The 20,825-nt window shown below is 33.3% G+C and overlaps 2 protein-coding genes across 2 annotated transcripts; both read left to right on the forward strand.

The window, feature by feature from the left end:
* The first annotated feature begins 6,604 nt into the window (after positions 1-6,604).
* On the forward strand, positions 6,605-8,850 carry LOC108216545 (protein SHI RELATED SEQUENCE 1). Its single transcript, XM_017389336.2, has 2 exons — positions 6,605-7,918; positions 8,223-8,850. Exons 1-2 carry the CDS (start codon positions 7,183-7,185, stop codon positions 8,597-8,599), a joined length of 1,113 nt encoding a protein of 370 aa, XP_017244825.1. The 5' UTR covers positions 6,605-7,182; the 3' UTR covers positions 8,600-8,850.
* Positions 8,851-12,351: 3,501 nt separating this feature from the next.
* LOC108219251 (V-type proton ATPase subunit a3) lies at positions 12,352-20,566 on the forward strand. Its single transcript, XM_017392585.2, has 18 exons — positions 12,352-12,719; positions 13,057-13,101; positions 13,624-13,746; positions 13,828-13,935; positions 14,025-14,135; positions 14,218-14,391; positions 14,886-15,023; positions 15,989-16,096; positions 16,240-16,347; positions 16,419-16,567; positions 17,370-17,523; positions 17,915-18,075; positions 18,163-18,369; positions 18,828-19,011; positions 19,096-19,179; positions 19,284-19,480; positions 19,867-19,926; positions 20,045-20,566. Exons 1-18 carry the CDS (start codon positions 12,579-12,581, stop codon positions 20,247-20,249), a joined length of 2,457 nt encoding a protein of 818 aa, XP_017248074.1. The 5' UTR covers positions 12,352-12,578; the 3' UTR covers positions 20,250-20,566.
* The last annotated feature ends 259 nt before the right edge of the window (positions 20,567-20,825 follow it).

Raw genomic sequence — 20,825 nt, forward strand, 5'->3', positions numbered from 1 at the left:
TTTCATATAGACAATATGAGAAAAAATTATTTTATTAGTATATTAGGAGTTAATAGTTTGTTTTTTATTAAAAAAATATATTTATATATTATAAAATTATTAAATTTTTATTAATAAAATAAAATTCCCCGAATCCCTATGGGGATCCCCGTTCCCCACTCGGGACGGGGATCGGGAGGAAAAAAATCCTCGTTCGGGGTTTGGGGCGGGGTCGGGGATGGGTATTGAATTCGGGGATCGAGGGCAGGAATAGCACTCTCTGACCCCAAAGTGCCCCGCGCTCATCCCTAGTACTCTCTGTTTTTTTATAAGACACTTTTGACTTGTGCATGTACCTTTAGGTGGGTTGACCGGATAGTAAAAATTATTATTTTTGATTGATTGTTTTTGTGAATTAAAATTTAAATTACATATTTTTATTCAGAAAAAGAAAATTTTAAAAATAATAGTGTTAACTACCCGGTCAAAGCACCTAAAAGTGTGTGCCAAAAAGTCAAACATCATATATTAATTAAAAAACAGAGGGAGTAGCAGCGAGTACCCCTCCATCCAATATTATATGATCCTTTTAAAAAAAAAAATTTATCTCAAAATAGTTGAGTCTCTTTGTTTTTAATACACATTTATCAACGATCAGAAAGTCAACATAATAAATATGGGTATAGATGGAAAAAATAACAATCATTTAATACTTTTTCTTAAAGACTCATCTAAATTAGGATGGAGGGAGCTAGTGTACAGTGAGCATGTGACCCGTGACTCGTGAGCCATGTATTTGGTCGAATCCTAAATTTCCAGATCCGAGAAAAACAAATAATTTGCGAATATCTTGAATAAAATCATACTCTTAAGTAGGAGTACTAAACAATGGCTAATCCAGGAGTAATACAGTATACACAGTACATGTATAGACGTGAAGAAAGTTAGTGACATGATATTGAGGCAGATGTAGAACTGAGAAACAAAAATGCACAACATTACTCGTAGTTACAGTAGAACAGAGGAGGGAGAAGAGAAGAGAGTCAACCTCCGGGAGACACAGAGAAACTAAGAGAGAGGGAAGCAAAACACACGGCTCGAGATGGCAGACGGCCAGACAAGAAAGAAGAATGCTTCTTGAGATACGCGCACATCCATTCAACACCAATACTTTTGTCCTTATTTCCATCTCAAGTCAACAATTAAATAATGAGAGGTATGGGTAAATAACCTGTTGAGATTAGTGTTACAGAAATTGAGAATCGGAACTAATTGGTTGAACTACCGATTCAAGGATTAATCGGAAATCGGGGATTAATCGGAAGGATTAATCGGAGTTAAAATCGGATTTAATTTTAATATTAAAATATTATTTAATATTTAGTTATTATTATATTAGCTATTTAGTAACTAATATATTTCCTATATTTATAAACTCTATAATTATTCATATTTAAAGTAATATAGTATTTTAATTTTAATAATTTATCACATATACTTCGATTATGAAATATATATAAGGATTAATCGGATTTCAAAAATCGGATCGGTGGCCGACCTTGCAGGGGAATTAATCGGGGATTTATCGGTTAAATCGGGGATTTTTAGAACACTGTTTGAGATTCGTATAAAATATAATTGTATAAATAAAAATTTAAACGTTAAATTTTTATTTAAGTAGAAAAAAATATAAACAAATATTATAAAAAATATATTTTATAAGCATCTCAGGATGTGTGTCGAAGAAAACGTAAAAATCGTGTTTGGGCATAGTGAGTAATTCTTTTAGCTTAGGCAGAGAGTCAAATTTCAAAATTTTAACAATTACATCCCCTTTAAAATCAGAACTGCAGTTAAATTTAAGCATTCTAATGAGTTTGAACGTGACATTTAAAAATGTGATTTCTTTCGTGTCATATTTTTTAATCAAATATATACTCCCCCGTCCCATTTCATTTATCCACTATTGATTTTGAATGGTAAAACTAACTCTCTTTTGAGTAAAACTTCCGAATATTTTTTTCATTATTTTAATAAGCTGAAAATTATATTTTAAAATAGACTATATGTACTTTATAATGATATAATTTTTAAATATTTTTTTCAATTATATAATATATACAAAAATTCAACGGTCAATTTAACTGTTGAAAGTTAAAACTAGACCACTAGAAAAGGCCGAGAGAAAAGCATATATAGCCTTCTTCTTCTTCTTCTTTTTAATAAAGGCATATATATAGCTTTAGTGACATGATACGGAGGCAGATGTAAAAGTGAGAAAGAAAAATAAATAACATTATTCGTAATCAAATAGATTATATGTACTTTATAATGATATAATTTTTAAATATTTTTTCAATTATATAATATGTACAAAAATCTAACGGCCAATTTGACTGTTGAAAGTTAAAATTAGACAACTAAAAAAGGCCGAGAGAAAAGTATATATAGACTTTTTTTTGGAAATAAAGGCATATATAGCTTATGTCATGTTTATCACCCCGGCGCTTTAAGTTATAAAGCGTTTTTCCTTAATTTCCTTAATATCCTCGATCTTGTTAGTACATTTCATTTTAATTCGATAGACGATTTTGAAAATTAATAAAATTAAACTAAAATATATGTTCCTTTTAAAGAAAAATGTACTAAAACATCTTTAACAGAGTAAGTTGAATATTATAAAACATTAATGATTGAAATTTACAATTTTATATTAAAAAATATAAAATTAAACTCAGGAAACTTTCATTCAAGTTACTGACCATTACATCCGTCAAAAAATGGGAAAAAATGAACAAAAAGCTAATTTATAATAGCACCTATTTCTCTATTAAAAAATTCTGAAACTTATAAACCAATACAAGAGTTATACGCATATAACATTAATGGTTTCACACACAAAAAACTTAATCCCCTTGAATCTCATCATTTTGCATATCTTTAGGCTATTTTTAAAAAGCTCATCAAATTTTTGATGGACTTTTCCACAATCATTTAAAAATATATAAAATGACAATAAATTAACAAGGATAAAATTTTAGTGAGTTAAACCATTAATGATAATGTGCTTATTTGTTTTAAGGGTTAAATATCAATCAGGTGACTCGTTACAGCCCGAAGACTCAAGTTGGTCACTGATTGAAAAGTGACTCAAATGAGTTGCTCATTTAAATTTTTTTTATCAGAAATATCACTCCATCGTTAGTCGAAATTCTGAAAGTTTCATATATTGAGTTTCGCACATTTTTTAGAAATGGTATTGCACCCAAATGAAAGGTTTCGAGTTCTACTATTTTAGCTGATTTTGTTGGATTTTTAAAATTTTATCAACTATTTATCTTTAATTTTTTGATTGTTTTATTTGATTTAAATAAAAATAAATAATTGATAAAATTTTAAAAATCTAACAATATTAATTAAATAGTAGATTCGGAATCTTTCATTTGGATGTAATATCATTCATAAAAAATGTGTGAAACTCAATATATATTACTTTCAGAATTTCGACTAATGATAAAATGATAGTTTTGATACAGATTTTTACATGACTGACTCATTTGAGTCACTTTTTTAATTAGTGATCAATTTGAGTCATCGGACTGCAATGAGTTGCTTGATTGATATTTAACCCTTTGTTTTAAAGTGATGTTGTAGGGGAGTCCTTGACGTTATTGTAGGAGAAATCTTTGGCCGGTTTCCATTTAATTTTTAACGAATGTAATCGTCAATGACTCGAATGAAAGTTTCTTTAGCTTGATTGTCAAATTGCAAGTTTTGAGACAGTTGAGTGACTGTGCATGCCACACTTGATTTATTCAAGCCAAATCATCAAAGCTTAGTCAACTTTCCGTTAAATTTTTAAAAGAATGTAACGGTCAGTGACTTGAATGAAAACTTTTAAGAGTATAATGATGTGACTGAAAGTTTTCTAAGTTGAATGATCCAATTATAAGTATTTGTCAGTTTGAGTGAACAAAACGCCAATTAACCTCTTTCTATTCAAGAGCCTCGAAGACGTTCAGTGTGACGGCCATTCATCTCCCGTCATGCACTTATGCTAGTAATCTTTTTTCTCCTTACTTCTCTCTTTTAAAAAAAGATTTGTCTAGTGTGTACTCATGACCACATGCTAAGTACTAAAATCCATGAATCTAGAGAGTTTTGATTGGTGTGGTTGTTGTAAATGCAGAAGGTCCACCATTACTAAAGAGAGTAAACCAATCAAAACTCTCCAAATTCATGGATTTTAGGATTTAACATGTGATCATGGGCACACAGCAGAATAATCGTTTAAAAAATTGTATGAAATAAACGGGGTATAGAAAGAGCAAATGAATATTTGACGCGTACAATCATGTTCTCAGGTTAAGTGCACTTTGCGAACTTTACTTGGTCGGATTGGGGCCGACACTGCAAAATAACCTACTACTCCCTCTAGTAATACATTACCATTAAAGATAGTAATACAAAGGCCAGCAATTAAGCTCGACGTGCTTGATTGAGTGTTTTAATTGACTTGGTCAGGTTATATAGCTAAATCATACCGGATCGGAGTATATTAAACCTCATAGACTATAGGTTATGGAGTAGTATTAGACTTGTAGCATAAATCCCAAACCACTGTAAGTTCCTATCCACTAACGATTTTAACTTTTTCCTTCCCTTTTTTTTTTTCTGGGTCATGATTAGGCGCATGTAAAAAAATTACTACAAATCTTTTTAAAACAACCACAACTTCACTGGTCTTCTGCAGTTCATCAAGCAATTTTTCTTTTCACCCGGACTAAAATCTAAATGAGTGACATTCTCGGTGGATTGTGTATGTCTTTTTTGAAAAAATTATTTTTTAAAAACATATTTGTCTTTTTTTCTTAGATCCTTCTCGATTTTTTACTTATGAGTAATTTTTGAAAAAAATACGCAAAAAATTATTTTGGAAATAGAATATTACACGGAAGGAGTAAATCAAGTTGTTAACTATGGAGCCTATGGTAAAATTCCTTTTTTTCCCTAGACAATTAAATGTGCATAGAGGCATGATGTCTTTTTATAATTAGCAAAATTTTGTATCGTCTTCAGAGACATGGATAGATGATGATCGAGTTTATGTTGATTAGTCTGTACTTAAGTTTATTTTTACCTCACAGATCACAATGTTAGTTCATCCAAACACGACGCGCCTGGACTACATAGAAAACAGTAAAGATACTCCGTCGTCCGGGTTAAGAAAAAATGAAATTTAATGTATAGAAATAAGATAAATAATTGAAATAGTGAGACAAATCAATAATTAATATATAAACCGAGTACAGTGAAAGAAAATATTGGATTTAGTTTAATTTTTATATTATAAAATTTTAATAATTTTAAAATCTATACAATTGAATTAGACATTTGGAAGAAAGGAAGTATATACAAATGGACGAAATATAGAGAGTACACGTTAAGGTGCGAATACATGATCGTTAATTTAAGTATATACACGTATATATATATAATTTATTAAGTGTATATGATAATACACGATCATGGTGAATAAATCATGTTTCTCAAAATTTAAACTTACATACGATATAATATTTTAATTTATACATGAGTTGAAATCAAACACCAATCATGAACCACATTAATTAGGATATTTAGATAAGATCATTTATAAAATATAATATAATAAAATCTGAGCGCGCGCGCATATATATATATATATATATATATATATATATATATATATATATATATATATGTTGTGTAGCATAATTTAAAATTTCAATTAAATACTCCAAAATTTTACTGCACTTCAAACGATTCCAATCGAATTCCCTCATATTTTATGAATGAAAAAAAATCATTTAAAAATCTCAATCGAATACACCTTTAGATGTACCTAATATATTTCATTATAATCAGGTAAAAGCTTTTTTCATCCCTTGACAAATTTAATTTTTCGAAATAAAGGAGTGGGTACCTTTCATACGTACACGAGTTGAGTACATCTTCTACCAACGGGTCTTATTGTGAGTTTACATCAGTTCTGTAGCTATCAAAGGTGTTGACCTTAACACAGAAACAACTGTATATAATTATTCTCCATTCATTGTTCCTTTATTTTTCTTGGATGCAAAACCCAAGATAGAATAAAGTCTACGAGAAATGATTATACGAAGAATTAGAGTGGAACTCGAGGAGTTCTCTCAAATTTCCAAACTCACACATTTCAGATCTCTTGTTCTTTATAAAAACATTTTATAAACTCGAGCACTATTTTATAAACTCGATTTCAAATATTGTACACATTCCCATCTACAATTCTCACTGAAAGAATTATGGACCATTGGATCAGAAAAGTTGCATGAGATGAGAATGTGTTTACTATGAGTAGAAGACGCCTGCGTCCATACAAATATTCATATGTTGATAGGAGTGAGACCTTTTTATTCCATTTAATTTATATATATTTAAAGATGCAAATTGTCAGATGGAAATAAAAAGAAAGAAAACAGTAGAGCGTGTTTTCCGGTGCAGGACGAATAAGCAAAAGCTGGATAACTGCCACGTGTCCCAGAAAGTGACCGTGTGATTGACATGCAACGGCTGTGATTGAGCCTCTGGTGTTGAGATTTTATTACCAACAACTGCAAGAGAAGTGTAAACAAGTGGGGAGTGAGTGTACGAGAGAGAGAGAGCGAGAGAGGGGAGAGAGAGAGAGGAGAGAGAGATTACCAGATTATAGAGATCTTCTCTCTGCTGCAACCAGCTGTGGAAGATTATATGAGGAGAGGAGAAGATTTTATAAATATTTGGTACTATATGTGGATTGTCTTAAATTGAGGTTGCAGAGCAGTATCCATGGCGGCGTTTGCAGGGCAGTGACTTTAATGCATCAAATAAAAACACAGAGAATTTAATTGTTTTGAAGAAAGTCAAGAAAATAAATTAAGTCTCGAGTTGAGAGCAAAAGCCAGAGCCAAACCAAAAACATTGTCCACTCCACATCTTCATTCCTTCTCTTCTTGCTTAGCTTTGCCCTACTCCACCCAAAAAATAACCCTCGAATCCGTCCCTGAAAAGCTGCAAAAAATACAAAATCCCAAAAATAGCAAAACCCCCATTAATTAACTCCACAGATCCAAGCTACCCTTTTCTCCATAAGAGCGTTCACCAATTGTGTTTGGTTATGGATTCTTTGTGCAGTAAAATAAAAACATGTCTGGTTTTTTCACACTAGCTGGGAGAGATCAAGAGCAAGAAGACCACAAAAACAACAGCATAGCCAACAGCTTGTTTTTGTTCAGAAACGAAGAGATCTACGACAAGAATTTCGAGCTATGGCAACAATACTATCAGCTCCATCATCAGCCCAAGCAAACTCACCAAGATGTGGATCTCTCGCTCGTGGGATGCTCTTCAGGTTCTTCTAATCCAAGACCATCTACAATCCACCACAATAATCTCAATGCTTTTACCATAACCACAGAGGATGAGCCATCTTTAGTTTACAATAGGGTTGCTAATAATAACAATAACAGATCACCCACAAACTCATCATCAGGATTTGGTGTGATGATGAGGCCTTCTGGAGGAAACTACGGGGGAGGAAATGATGGTAATAATAATAATATGGGGAGTAGCAGTAGCATTGGAACTATAAATTGCCAAGATTGTGGTAACCAAGCGAAGAAAGACTGTATGCACATGAGGTGCAGGACTTGTTGTAAGAGCCGAGGGTTTCAGTGCCAGACCCATGTCAAGAGCACTTGGGTTCCTGCAGCTAAACGCCGAGAGAAACAACAACAATTGCTTCTTGGCGGGTCTTTACAGCAGCAGCAAAACTATCAGCAGCAGAATCAGCAGCTGAGTTTGATCAGAGGAGAGTCCACGACTCCTAAAAGGCCAAGGGAAAATCCACTGGCTTGCACTCGTTTACCCACTCACACATCAGGTAATTTTATTGTTCTTTGTACTTTTCAATAGTTACAAACAACCAATCCCCTAAATTTGTATGAAGGATTTCATCTCAAGATTTTGGTTTTTGATTTTTTTTTTTTTTTTTTAGAATGTCAAAAGTCTAACCCTTGTATCTGCTGCTTGAAAATACTGTTGGCTAGTAAAACTGACAAAAGTTCCACTAGTGGTTTGTGAGGTGTCTAATGATATTACTAGAGCAAGCCGGTCCTTGCCTATATGGCTACATGAATTTGTTGTAGTTTTTTTTTAATTATTTATTTTTCGGGGTTTGTGGTTAGGGTTAGAAGTGGGTCATTTCCCGGCGGAGGTGAATTCTCCGGCGGTGTTTCGTTGCGTGAAAGTGAGTGCCATGGACGAGGCAGACGAGCAGTTTGCGTACCAAACAGCCGTCAACATCGGAGGCCATGTCTTCAAAGGCCTTCTTTACGATCAAGGCGCGGAAAACAGCAGCCATCGATACGGTGTCGTTGGTGAGAGCTCCTCGACTGTGGCTGCCATTCAGCAGCCACTTAATCTCATCACTTCTGGCACCTCCACCGGACCAACCACGACAAACAATCCGCCCGGGGTCACTTGGATCGACCCTTCAATCTATCCAACTCCGCTCAATGCTTTCATGGCTGGTACGCAATTTTTTCCACCACCAAGATCTTGAAAAACGAGTCAAGCTTAGCATGACTAACAAAATTTTCATTCGCTCGAGTTTTAAATACCACTTACATTACATGTTTTTATTACTTATGATGATGTTGTAGTGTTCGTTTAGTAGCTAGCTAGCGCTGCAGAGGCATTATGTATTGGAGATTAGATGTTGGTAATTTTTGAATATTTGTTCGAGTTTCCATTACGATACTATGACTATTATTTCTTACTCCAGCCGATGAGTCTCTAATTGTGCTTTTCCTAGAGAGAGTTTTATGCTACATTTGGATATGTGCTTAGAATAAGTAGCAGTAATTAACTTCGAGTACTTGTCTTCTTTCAGTCAATAATATATTCTGGAACTGCGCTGCTCAGTTCTGATTGATATGATTTGATTTAAAATCTACTTTTTGGTTGGATTTTCAACTGGAAATCTGCTTTTCCCCGTTCACCCGTTTGGTTGCTGGACATTTAAGTGATTAGATTGCTAGGTTTCGTGTTTTGCTCGCTTCCAGTTTAATATAAGGTCCTAGTTGATCATGTTTGACAAAAATATACTAGTAATAAAAAGGCTCTGCCAGTTCGTCTCTGCAATCTTTCTATGCACTGCCAGATCAAACTTTGGTTTTCCAATCTATAAAGTATTACTGTGAGCCTTGTCTCCTCCCCCTCCTGTCTCAATCCCTCCTTTCATATACATAAAATTATATACCTGGCTTTTGCATAAGAATTAAACAAGGGCGGTGGCCTATTCTCTAGCTCTCTTCGAACAAAGGGGAGTGAAATGGACATGCATGAGATGTGACTAAAAGAAGATCTGCAAATGTTTAATGCTTCTGCAAGTGTTACTCCATATACATGTGATCATGGGAGTGTAACAAAAACACACAGTTGGAGTGAGTGTGTGTGGGCAAATGTTAAGGAAGAATAGTCATGATATATAGTGGTGAGTTAATTGTAATGTAGGTTAAGGTCCATGCTAGATTGTAGATATCATAAAATTAAAGGAGTTTATGGCAGGTTTTGTAGGCTACTAGATTTGGTACATGTGAAAGAAGAACAGAAGGATTTAGAATCTTTCCCTGGTTTTGAAAGTTTTCTGATACATAACAAGTACTCTCTGCCTTCAATAGATGGAGACCTTGCATTATTTAACAGATTCACCCACTCTATATCTTCATTACTTAACATGCATGCGTTATCTACACATACACACACATACATATACATTGTTCACTGCCAGTAATGCAAGACCTATGAAATAAAGTAGGATAAGGATTGCCTTTCTTTTCTCATACTGATTTGAATGAAACTTAACTAGCTAACTGATCTGTGTGGGGGTTAAATACTTTATTTTACTAGAGGAATTTGTTGTTATTGGAAGAATATTTGAAAGCAACAAGAGTCGTCCGAATTGGACTTTGGTGCTAATAGGAGAAAAACAACTTTATAGGAAAAGATGAAGGCACACGTACCCCGGCAAAGATAGTGTAGCTTTGCAGATTATGATTTTGCTTTCTACATGAATTTCAGGAGTCCAGTCAGGAGTGTGTGTATGTAATAAACCTTGCGTATATCTCTCCTGAATTATGAGCCACATTTTTTAGTGATCTCATTCGAGACGAAACTCATATATCGCCACTGGACTATCTCATCACGCTCGAGCCACTTAATCATCCCTAATCTTTAACTACAACGATATGAAACTATACAGTTCATTTAAGATCTAGGGTTGCTAGTACATTAAGATCTAGGGTTAATATGTATCTGCTGCTGCTGGAGAGCAGTTGAGGAAATGATATTGGATACTACACAGTGTTATTGTGAATATATGTAGGCAAGGAATCTGTAAAAGTGGCACCTCTGTGTATATACGTAAGCTAAATGTATGGGCAAAAGCGTAGATGCTCTACAAGAAACAAGATGACACGAAGAAATTCTGAGAGTTGTCATGATACGGAAACAATGTGCTTATTTGAAGGCATGAGATATTGTAGTTTATTTGATCCATGCATACAGGTCAAAGAAGAACTGGATTTCTGGGACAAGCAATCCATTTGTCCTCCACAATTCTATGAAATGCTTTACTTTCTGTTCCTGCCAGAATGTTTCGTAGCGATTGAATAATTGGCATGGTTTTATCCTACCAAATCAACCTATTTTATTGGTTTCTTCTTGAATTTAAAATACGCTGTCTCATGAATGTCACGTTTGACCATCATTCCTGTCTACGTACTCGTCCCTACAACGATTGATCCCTAAAATTAAAGGTTGAGAATGGAATTGAATAGGGATAATGAATGAAATTGGTAGGGTTTGTAATTTTCATTTATTAAATTATTTCAATTTAAACATAATATCTGGTACATTCTTGTTTTCCTATATTCTTTTTGTTACTATTATCTTGTAAAAAAAATTCATCTTTCTTAATTTATTTTATCTGAGCGAATACAATGTCGTACTTCTAATATTAAATATTTTAATTTATATTTTTAAATTGCTAGGGTTAAAATATACAGTAAGATTTACTTCCGAATTTTAGAAAAAAGATGTCTTCGGCAAGTATTTTGTACTGGAACCTGAAAAAGTGAGAAGCATGTGCAGTTTGCACGCCGGACCTGCTCACAGCTCATGTATAGATACAAATTTCTGGACAATTACGTAATTCTGACCCAAAATGGGCATACAAACTAACAATGCTACAAAGATCGTATCAGAACTTTCTTAACACGATCAACATACTAGATACGCTGGTACAATCCAAAAGATATGATTGAAACATTCTCTATTTTGTTCTATATGTTTAGTACTTCTGTAGAGATTTGGGTCTAATTCTAAATAATTCCCTCCTGCCTTCGAGGCTAATTTTCATTCCCTCTCCATTCCGATGATTCACACAATCACACACAAATATAACAAGGCAGTAGTGTATTTTGTATTTTTGTTTGGCAGGTCGGATCTAGTAGTAAAATATGGGATATCTGTGTTCTCTCTTTAAAAGTTTTTGCCGTTGAAGATTATATAAGACTTTAAATTTTTTTTTATTTTTTTTAAAATATATATATGTTTTTCAAAATTCTATCTAATATCTTCCTAAGGTTCCAATCCCATACTGTTGATGAGTCAAACTCATCACTTAAATTATTTAATAATATCAAATATCTGACGAAAATTGAATACGACAGAAATAGAAAAACTCCCATGTTACCTATATGCAGTAAAATATAAAAACTATTTACAAGATATCCTAAATCTAAGATATTTATAATAAATGCGTGTTCCAATGTCTTAAACTAATATAGTACAGTAATTAACATGTGTATATTTTTTTATTTTAAAAATGTAATATGTATCTCCAAAATTATTTTTACTAAGAAAAATTATATTCCCTTCATTCCAACACAAGGCATCTTTCGGTTTCCTCCTAATTTAAATATATTATTTTTTAATAATAAAACTCAATTATAAAATATATATTGTCAGAATTTATGTATCAAAATATTATCTTAAATCATTAAAAATTAATTTTATTATAATTTTAGACCATAAAAAATTTGTTGGACTTAGCTTTCAATGTGAAAATAATTTCCTTTCCAACATATTTTGAGCCCAGTTGAATTTCAGTTGGGCCTGAAACTACCAGTGGTCATTTCTCACATTATTATCGGCCTGGTCTTCACACATACCTTATATGTAAAAGTTCTCACACGATGCTAACAAAATACTTAAATTAAAATTAAAAAAAAGTAAACATAAAGAATTCCGCGTAACATAGTTCTGTGAAGTTGTTAGCTGGACCAAAAACGTGTTGTTTAAAAAGACGACGTGACGACGAAGCACGCAATATCGAACACATTGTCGGTACCCGATCGTCATCATATCGATCGGAGAATATTTTCCGGTCAAATTCCACCGGAATCACATCGGAGTGAGTAAAAGCATTCATATATGTGCATTTTGTGATTTAAAGTGAATTACAAGTGAATTTGCCAATGGAAGAGAGAAATAGTTGGCCAACAATGGATCTATTGCGTTCGGAGAAAATGCAATTGGTTCAGCTCATTATTCCAATCGAATCGGCTCACCGCACCGTTTCATATCTCGGCGATCTCGGCCTTTTTCAATTTAATGACGTAAGTTTCACGTCTCGCCGACACAGACATCTTTTTCGTATGTATATATTTCAATTTAAATTCTGGTTATTCTGATGAAATTACCTGCATTTATGAACTAATTAATGTAATTTGCAAATTATAAAATATGCGTGTTTTTGTTAGAGAGTTGGATTTTATGGATCATTTGCAATTGTTTCTTCGCTGTGTATTGTAATGTATTTTGTAGATTATTATTTAGTTGACAGTTAGTTGGAACAAGTTGTTCCGCTGTTACTTATAGTTATTTGGATAAATTTGTATATCTCTATGTTCGAATCTGATGTGCAATTGTACTGTTGTATTGTTCTTTCTCCAGCTGAATACTGAGAAGAGCCCGTTCCAGAGGACGTATGCTGCTCAGGTGTGTTTTTGCTACATTACGCATACCCGAGGTTCTGCTGTAATCTTGAAACTTTAATTGTTGTATTACCACTCGCCAGAACTGCCATACCTACGTTCTTCTGTATGAGAATGATGAATTGTAATTATATGTGTAAAGCGTGATACTATAATATTAGACCTCGTTCTTCTGTATGAGAATGATGAATTGTAATTATATGTGTAAAGCGTGATACTATAATATTAGACCTGGAACAAATATTTTCTTCAAATCTGGTAATGGTAGGCCAGTAGTGATTATATATGGAAATAAATAATTCTGTTATGAAGTTTTATGTTTTTTTTTTCTTCATCAAGTCACCATTCGAGAGATTGTAGCAAGCTGACAAACAGTTCATTTGGTTATAATTTTGAAAAGACATCACTTAATTGAGATTTGGTAGTTCTAGGCTGTCTTGTGTTATCCGGGCAAAAATACCAGAGAACGTGTTGTATAATAAGAATATCAGATTTAGTGTAAAGTTTGCTCTGTTGTATTGTTTAGATTAAAAGATGTGCGGAAATGGCTCGCAAGCTACGCTTTTTTAAGGAACAAATGACGAAGGCAGGTTTCTTACCTTCAGGAAGATTTGACGTGAACACTGATGTCAATTTAGATGTCTTGGAGGTACAGCATTTTGATTGCTTAATATTGCACGCCTTTATGTTTTCATAGTTTTAGTTTATAAATTTTAATGAATATGTCTAGGTGAATCTTGGAGTTTATGAAGCTGAGTTGACAGAGATGAATACAAACAACGAAAAACTACAACGTGCTTACAATGAACTTCTAGAATATAAGCTTGTTTTGCAAAAGGTATCTACCTGGACATTTGTACTTCTACAGATAAAAATACTGTTGTCGTGAGCTTGTATAACCGACTTGATTTTCTGCTTTTACATTAGGCTGGTGAATTTTTCCACTCTGCTCAAAGCAATGCAGTAGCTCAGCAAAGAGAAACTGATGTATATCGTGTTGGTGATAGATCGGTGGACAGTCCTTTGCTATTAGAGCAAGTAAAGTTTTACTTATGGAATTTTTAAAAATGTATGAGAAATATCACTGGGTTAAATGTTTGATATTTGTTTCCTTGTTTAGGAAATGTCCTCAGATTTATCAAGCCATGTAAAACTGGGTTCTGTTAGTGGCTTAGTTCCGAGAGAGAAGTCCATGGCTTTTGAGAAAATTCTTTTTCGTGCAACAAGGGGTAATGTGTTTCTAAAGCAAGCAGTAGTTGAAGATTCTGTGACAGATCCTGTATCTGGAGAGAAGGTAAAGTTTGCAAAATCTTAAAATAGACAGCTATTTTTGGGGTTGATTTTGAACTTTAACGTGTAATAAATATCAACTCACAGGTGTTCTTTAATAATAAACTATGCATTCATGTGCAGAGGGTCAGAGGCGTAGCCAAAAAAAAAGAGGCTATCGGGGCCAAATATCGAAATTTTTATAATAAAAATATAAATTTACTTTGTGTATTTCAATTTTGATATGTTTGAAATAATAAATTTATAAATATGACTGTAAATTGTATGGTGCTGATCGGCCCATTGTTTTTATGGTGGCTATGTAACTGTCAATGTGGTTTTACATTTCTGAGTGGTTATGTTTTAATGTTAAACTGTTGGTCACTGCGTTCTAGTTTCTACTGTTTATTTTATTCTAAGATGCCTTCTTGCTTTATTTTTGTTCTGTGTTGTTTACTAACCTTAATCTATGAGATATACTTTGTTCCATCTGAGAGAAAAATGGTTGCCTACTTGCAGGCAGAGAAAAACGTATTTGTTGTCTTCTATTCTGGAGAACGAGCAAAGAGTAAAATATTAAAAATCTGTGATGCATTTGGTGCAAACCGTTATCCATTTACAGATGACCTTGGCAAACAATTTCAGATGATCACAGAGGTACGTGCTTTGATCATAGGAATCTTATGAAATTATGAAAGCATGTATACAGTACAAATTCTGTATGTGGGAGTGGGAGGTTGGATTTCATTGCTGAATTGTGGTCATTATACTTGTTAAGTCCCTTGGCTGTGTGCCTGTTTGCATTTATTCAGACTTCATGCAGATAGAGATTTTTGTCTATCGCTAAGAGTTTATACCTAGTTATCTTTATCAATCTGTAAAAGGTGAAAAAGAGTAAATGTGCCAGAGATACTACATCATATGGATGACTAGACTATTTTTCATTATAAATAAATGAAATGGCTCATTCTTAGTGCTAATTTCTGCTCATCGTTAATAGGCGAAACCCATATTTGGTTAGCACCTAATTTTTTGATAATTTTAACAGAAAGATTTACTAAATTTTACTATAATTCTAAAACCATTAAAATTATCAGCCGTAACAAATATTAACTAAATTAGTGAAAAAACCGTATTAGAATAAAAAAAAAATCACATGTACAACTTTAGTTATTTCCTATGACTTATTATATAATATTTTACATCTTGTATTAATATATTTATATTTTATCATAATTTAAGTAAATAACGATAACCTAATACTGAATCCTATTAGAATTTTCAAATCATATAATTCCTATATTAAAGTACCAAAAGTTTAATATTTAACATAAATCACTGTTTATATTAATCTAACTGTAATTATAATCATCTACTATTTGGTTTCAATGGGTTTCTTTTTACAAATATCATAACTGTGCTATATTTCTAAAAAGTGCTAAGCACGTGGCATGTTATTAACGGATCTTCTGGTTAAACGACTGGATATTGATGCTACTAATGTATTGCTATTTCATCTATATCTATGCACAATTTTGTTTCTTTCCTTTTTAGACATGGATATGACTTGTGAGCAACTAGTGTACTGTGTTGTTCATGATTTGTTGATATATGATTTAAAGGTATCTGCAAAACTCTCTGAGCTGAAGACTACTATAGATATCGGACAATTGCATCGAGGAAATCTCTTACAGACTATTGGTTATGACTTTGAGAAATGGAACCTTCTGGTGAGTTTGTGGTTTGAGGCTTTAACCAGTCTTGCGTTTTTGGTGCCTGATGGTTATCCATCCTACTTTTTTGTGCTGATTTCCGATAAATGTTTTCGTTACTATAGAAGTATTATGTTTAAATTTAACTGAAATTGTTACAGGTCAAGAAGGAGAAGTCTATTTATCATGTGTTGAACATGCTAAGCATTGACGTGACAAGGAAGTGCCTCGTAGCAGAAGGCTGGTGTCCTGTTTTTGCGACAAATCAGGTATTACTTTCTCTGTTTTTTTTTTCTAGCCTGTAGAGGAGTCGTCTGAAGATGGTAATTTGAACGTGCAGATTCAAAGTGTATTGGACCGAGCAATTTTCGATAGCAGTTCACAAGTAGGGGTTATATTCCAGGTTCTGCGTACAGAGGAACCCCCACCCACATTTTTCCGCACAAACAAGGTCACTTCCGCTTTTCAAGAAATTGTAGATGCTTATGGGTGAGGCTTCTCAATTATTGTAATCCTTGAATAACCACTCCAAATAATCGCTCAAAGTAGTAGTTTTAATTGATGCTAGCTGCATTAAATTCATGATACGTTTATATTTAAATATTTTGTTGTGCCAATTTAGTTGTCTAGATATTTAGTACCATGCGTAAGACTACTCCAAACGCGCCTAGCACATCTCTAAATTAGTGCAACACGAAAAATAATTATAAAGTTTAATTGTTGCATGAACGTTTACAGGTATATATATACTTGGTTTGTACTCTAATTCTTTGCTTTGCTTCACTTCAAATTCTCCTTGCTCTTGCTTTTGCTCACTTCTGCACTTGCTGCAATCCTAATTGAGTGAAAAGGTATTACATGTTAATGTGACATTTATCTTTCAGTTTAAATCCATTAATTGTTGTATTTAGAATGGATCATACAAACTTTAAGTCTCATAAAGACATAAACACTGACTTGACTAGTTAACTGATGGAAAGGATAGGATAGAAATATGTTATAAATTATTTTCATACAACACATTTCTGTTTCTTTTACCTTGTTGTCGTCTATTGCACTGTCCACACTCCAAGCTATCCCTAATATAGCATATATGACATGTATAATATCATTTTTGATAACGTTATGAACTTGGGATGGAGATTTGTAGACATGATATATATGTTGATTTGTAAAGAAGAGTATGTGTTTAATAATATTGCATAGGTTCCAACAATTCTTCAACTTTTTAACTTACAAATGAATTAAAAGTTGATTACTCCTTATGAAGCCAATGTTGTTGTCATGGCAGGGTAGCCAAGTATCAGGAAGCAAATCCTGGCGTGTATACAATTGTTACGTTTCCGTTCCTCTTTGCAGTCATGTTTGGAGATTGGGGTCATGGAATATGCCTATTTCTTGCAACTCTATATTTCATAATAAAAGAGAAGAAACTTTCGGGTCAGGTAATCTTTATTTTTTCTTTATTGGGGCATTTTGTTGATATTTTCCAAATTTGTTAAGAGGTGTAGCTCTTTTGGGCTTTATAATAACGTATGTATTTCATTTCTGGTGGCCATAAAAAGTATTTGCAGATTATTAGCTCTGTCTACAAAAAAAAAATTCCTTCTTTTTTAAAGGTTCTGCTAAAAAAAATATGTTCACTAGTATCATATAAGCTTTATCTATCAAATATGTAATGCTGATTACTAACCGTCAAACGTGAAGAAACAAAAGAGCATAAATGTTTAATCAATCTTTCATGTCTTCTCTAACACTTGATATATTACTCAGTAGCATTGCACACTTTTTGCAATACTGGGATTGCTCTAATTTTTTCATATGATCCATGTGCAGAAGCTTGGAGACATCTTGGATATGACTTTTGGTGGTCGCTATGTTATTTTGCTGATGTCCATATTCTCTATATACACTGGCTTGATTTATAATGAATTTTTTTCTGTTCCATTTGAACTATTTGGACGATCTGCCTACGATTGTCGTGATTCTAATTGCAGGTGTTGAACTAATACATATATGTGTTTAATCCACTATGTAAACTTCACATATTTTCATTTGAACTTTAAATTTTTGTTTTGCTACAGTGAGGCATATACAATAGGCTTGATAAAAGTTCGTGACACTTACCCATTTGGCCTGGATCCCAAGTGGCATGGTACCCGCAGTGAGTTGCCATTCCTAAACTCACTCAAGATGAAGATGTCGATCTTACTAGGTGTCGCTCAGATGAATCTTGGAATCATATTGAGCTATTATAATGCAAAATTCTTCCGTAATGACATTAATATATGGTAAGAATATTTTCCATTTTATTGGCTCTCAGCTACAGGCACCTATAATATGATCCATATGGTTGTCATTCATTCTATCGAATATTATAAATAAGAAGTGCTTTGAACTAATAAGTGGGCTTTGTCCATGTTACTTCTGAATTGTAATTTGTAAACCTGTAAAACGGGATAACCCTTATATAGAAAATTGTTATTTTTAAAACTCTCTTTTTCGATTAAATGCGAACCCACTTGTATATGCACCTCTGCATGACTTAGAGCCTCTGCATGTGTTTGTTTATTTTAAAATTATGTTTCTGGTCTTTTGGATATGTTTATTGCCTTATATGATCATGATGTTTCAGCATTTAGTTCCTTCTCAAAAATATATGCATCCTATTTGTTTGCAAATAATTTCCATCATATATGTTTAAGTTATGGCGGTTCATGTAGTCATCAGTCGTTCTACTTTTCTTCAGGTACCAATTTATTCCACAGATGATATTTCTGAATAGCCTCTTTGGCTACCTTTCACTTCTCATACTTGTAAAATGGTGCACTGGTTCACAAGCTGATCTGTATCATGTGATGATCTACATGTTCCTAAGCCCTACAGATGATCTGGGTGACAATCAACTTTTTCTCGGGCAGAAATACCTTCAGGTCTAATCTGTTCAAACTTGATGTATATAACCTTTGGTTATTATAAATTCTAATCAATGCGAGGAACATCCTTCTAATTTACAGATTTTGTTACTATTGTTGGCACTTGTGGCTGTACCCTGGATGCTGTTCCCTAAGCCTCTTCTTCTGAAGAAGCAACATGAGGAAGTATGTCCATGGCATTTCATTGCCCTGTGATTTTATTTCTTTTCTTTTGTGTGTATACTATTTACTTATTTCATATGTTAAAAATATACCTCATTCATTCACAGAGACATCGTGGTCAATCCTACACACAACTTTACAACATGGATGAATCTGCTGAATTTGAATCAAAAAGTGTTGGTTCTCATGGACATGGAGACTTTGAGTTCAGCGAGATTTTTGTTCACCAACTTATACATACTATAGAATTTGTACTTGGAGCAGTCTCTAATACAGCTTCTTACCTTCGTTTGTGGGCCCTCAGGTATTCCATTAATTATGTATTTATGGTTTATTAACATGTTATACTGAAACTCACGGACTTGCATAAATTCTTATGAAGATAATGATTACTATCACAGATGCAAACAAAAGTAAATCTTAGTCTTCTGGATTTTCTTTTAATAAAGCATTAAGTTGGCAATTGCGTTAACCAAGTGGGTAATGGCCAGAAATGAATAAATTACTTTTAATGGTTCTGTTCACTAATAAATGGGGGTGCGTGAAATATGTGCGCTTTAGAAATCTAAGTACGGCACTACGATGAGTATCATGATGTTACATGCATTGGCATCTGTATACGTACTCGACAATTGTGTCTCTTTAGTTCTAGTTGGCTAAAATACTTATATTTTAATTTTTTTTGTTCAGCCTTGCACACTCCGAGTTGTCCAGTGTTTTCTACGAGAAGGTGTTGCTATTGGCTTGGGGGTAGGTTCTCTCTTATCTCATTGTGGTTGTGTGATTCTTGATTAGCAACTAGCAAGTTAGCAAGAACGATAATTTCATGTGCTATAAAGAAAAGCTAATGTGCTGTTTATGATTGCAGTTTCAACAATATCGTAGTCCTGGTGATTGGTGTAATAGTATTTATCTTTGCAACAGTTGGAGTTCTTCTAATTATGGAAACCCTTAGTGCATTCTTGCATGCATTACGACTTCATTGGGTAGAATTTCAGAATAAGTTCTACGAGGGTGATGGGTACAAATTCTATCCCTTTTCGTTTGCATTACTCAGTGAAGACGAGGAATGACGGGTAGTATTCTTGGCCGAGTTGCTGTATCATCCCATAAAATGGAATCATGGTTGAACTTGTCCAATTATTCTCCCTGGATAGAGGACTACAAGAATGCCAGGAAATAGATCATAATATCCTAATGCTGATGCAAATACCACTAATTATAGAAATATTGGCCTATAAAGTCATCCTGTTATACGTGTATGCACACTTTGTTGCTCCGGTTGTATTTGTACAGTGGTTTGTATTCATGTATATGGCATTCTAAGATTTTGAATAGTAGTTGAGATTTATACCAACAATACAATATAATACAATATGGACTCATACAATTATATTCGATTGGGTATCAATTAGGATTACTGACATAAATAGCTCAAGTGGTAAGTTTATTCTTCGTTATTTTAGACACCCAAATTCGTCTCTCACTCATCCTGAGTATTAGTATTAGAACGGATACTCGTTTGGAAGCCGTATAAGCCTAAATTGTCGAATTGCCTACTAATATTAGTTACCAAAAACCTTGAACTTTAAAATATACAAGGTAATTAGCTTTAATTTATACGAACAAAATGCACTTCATTAGTTTTG

The sequence above is a fragment of the Daucus carota genome, chromosome 4 (assembly GCF_001625215.2).
Source record: "Daucus carota subsp. sativus chromosome 4, DH1 v3.0, whole genome shotgun sequence".
NCBI classification, from domain to species: Eukaryota; Viridiplantae; Streptophyta; class Magnoliopsida; order Apiales; family Apiaceae; genus Daucus; species Daucus carota.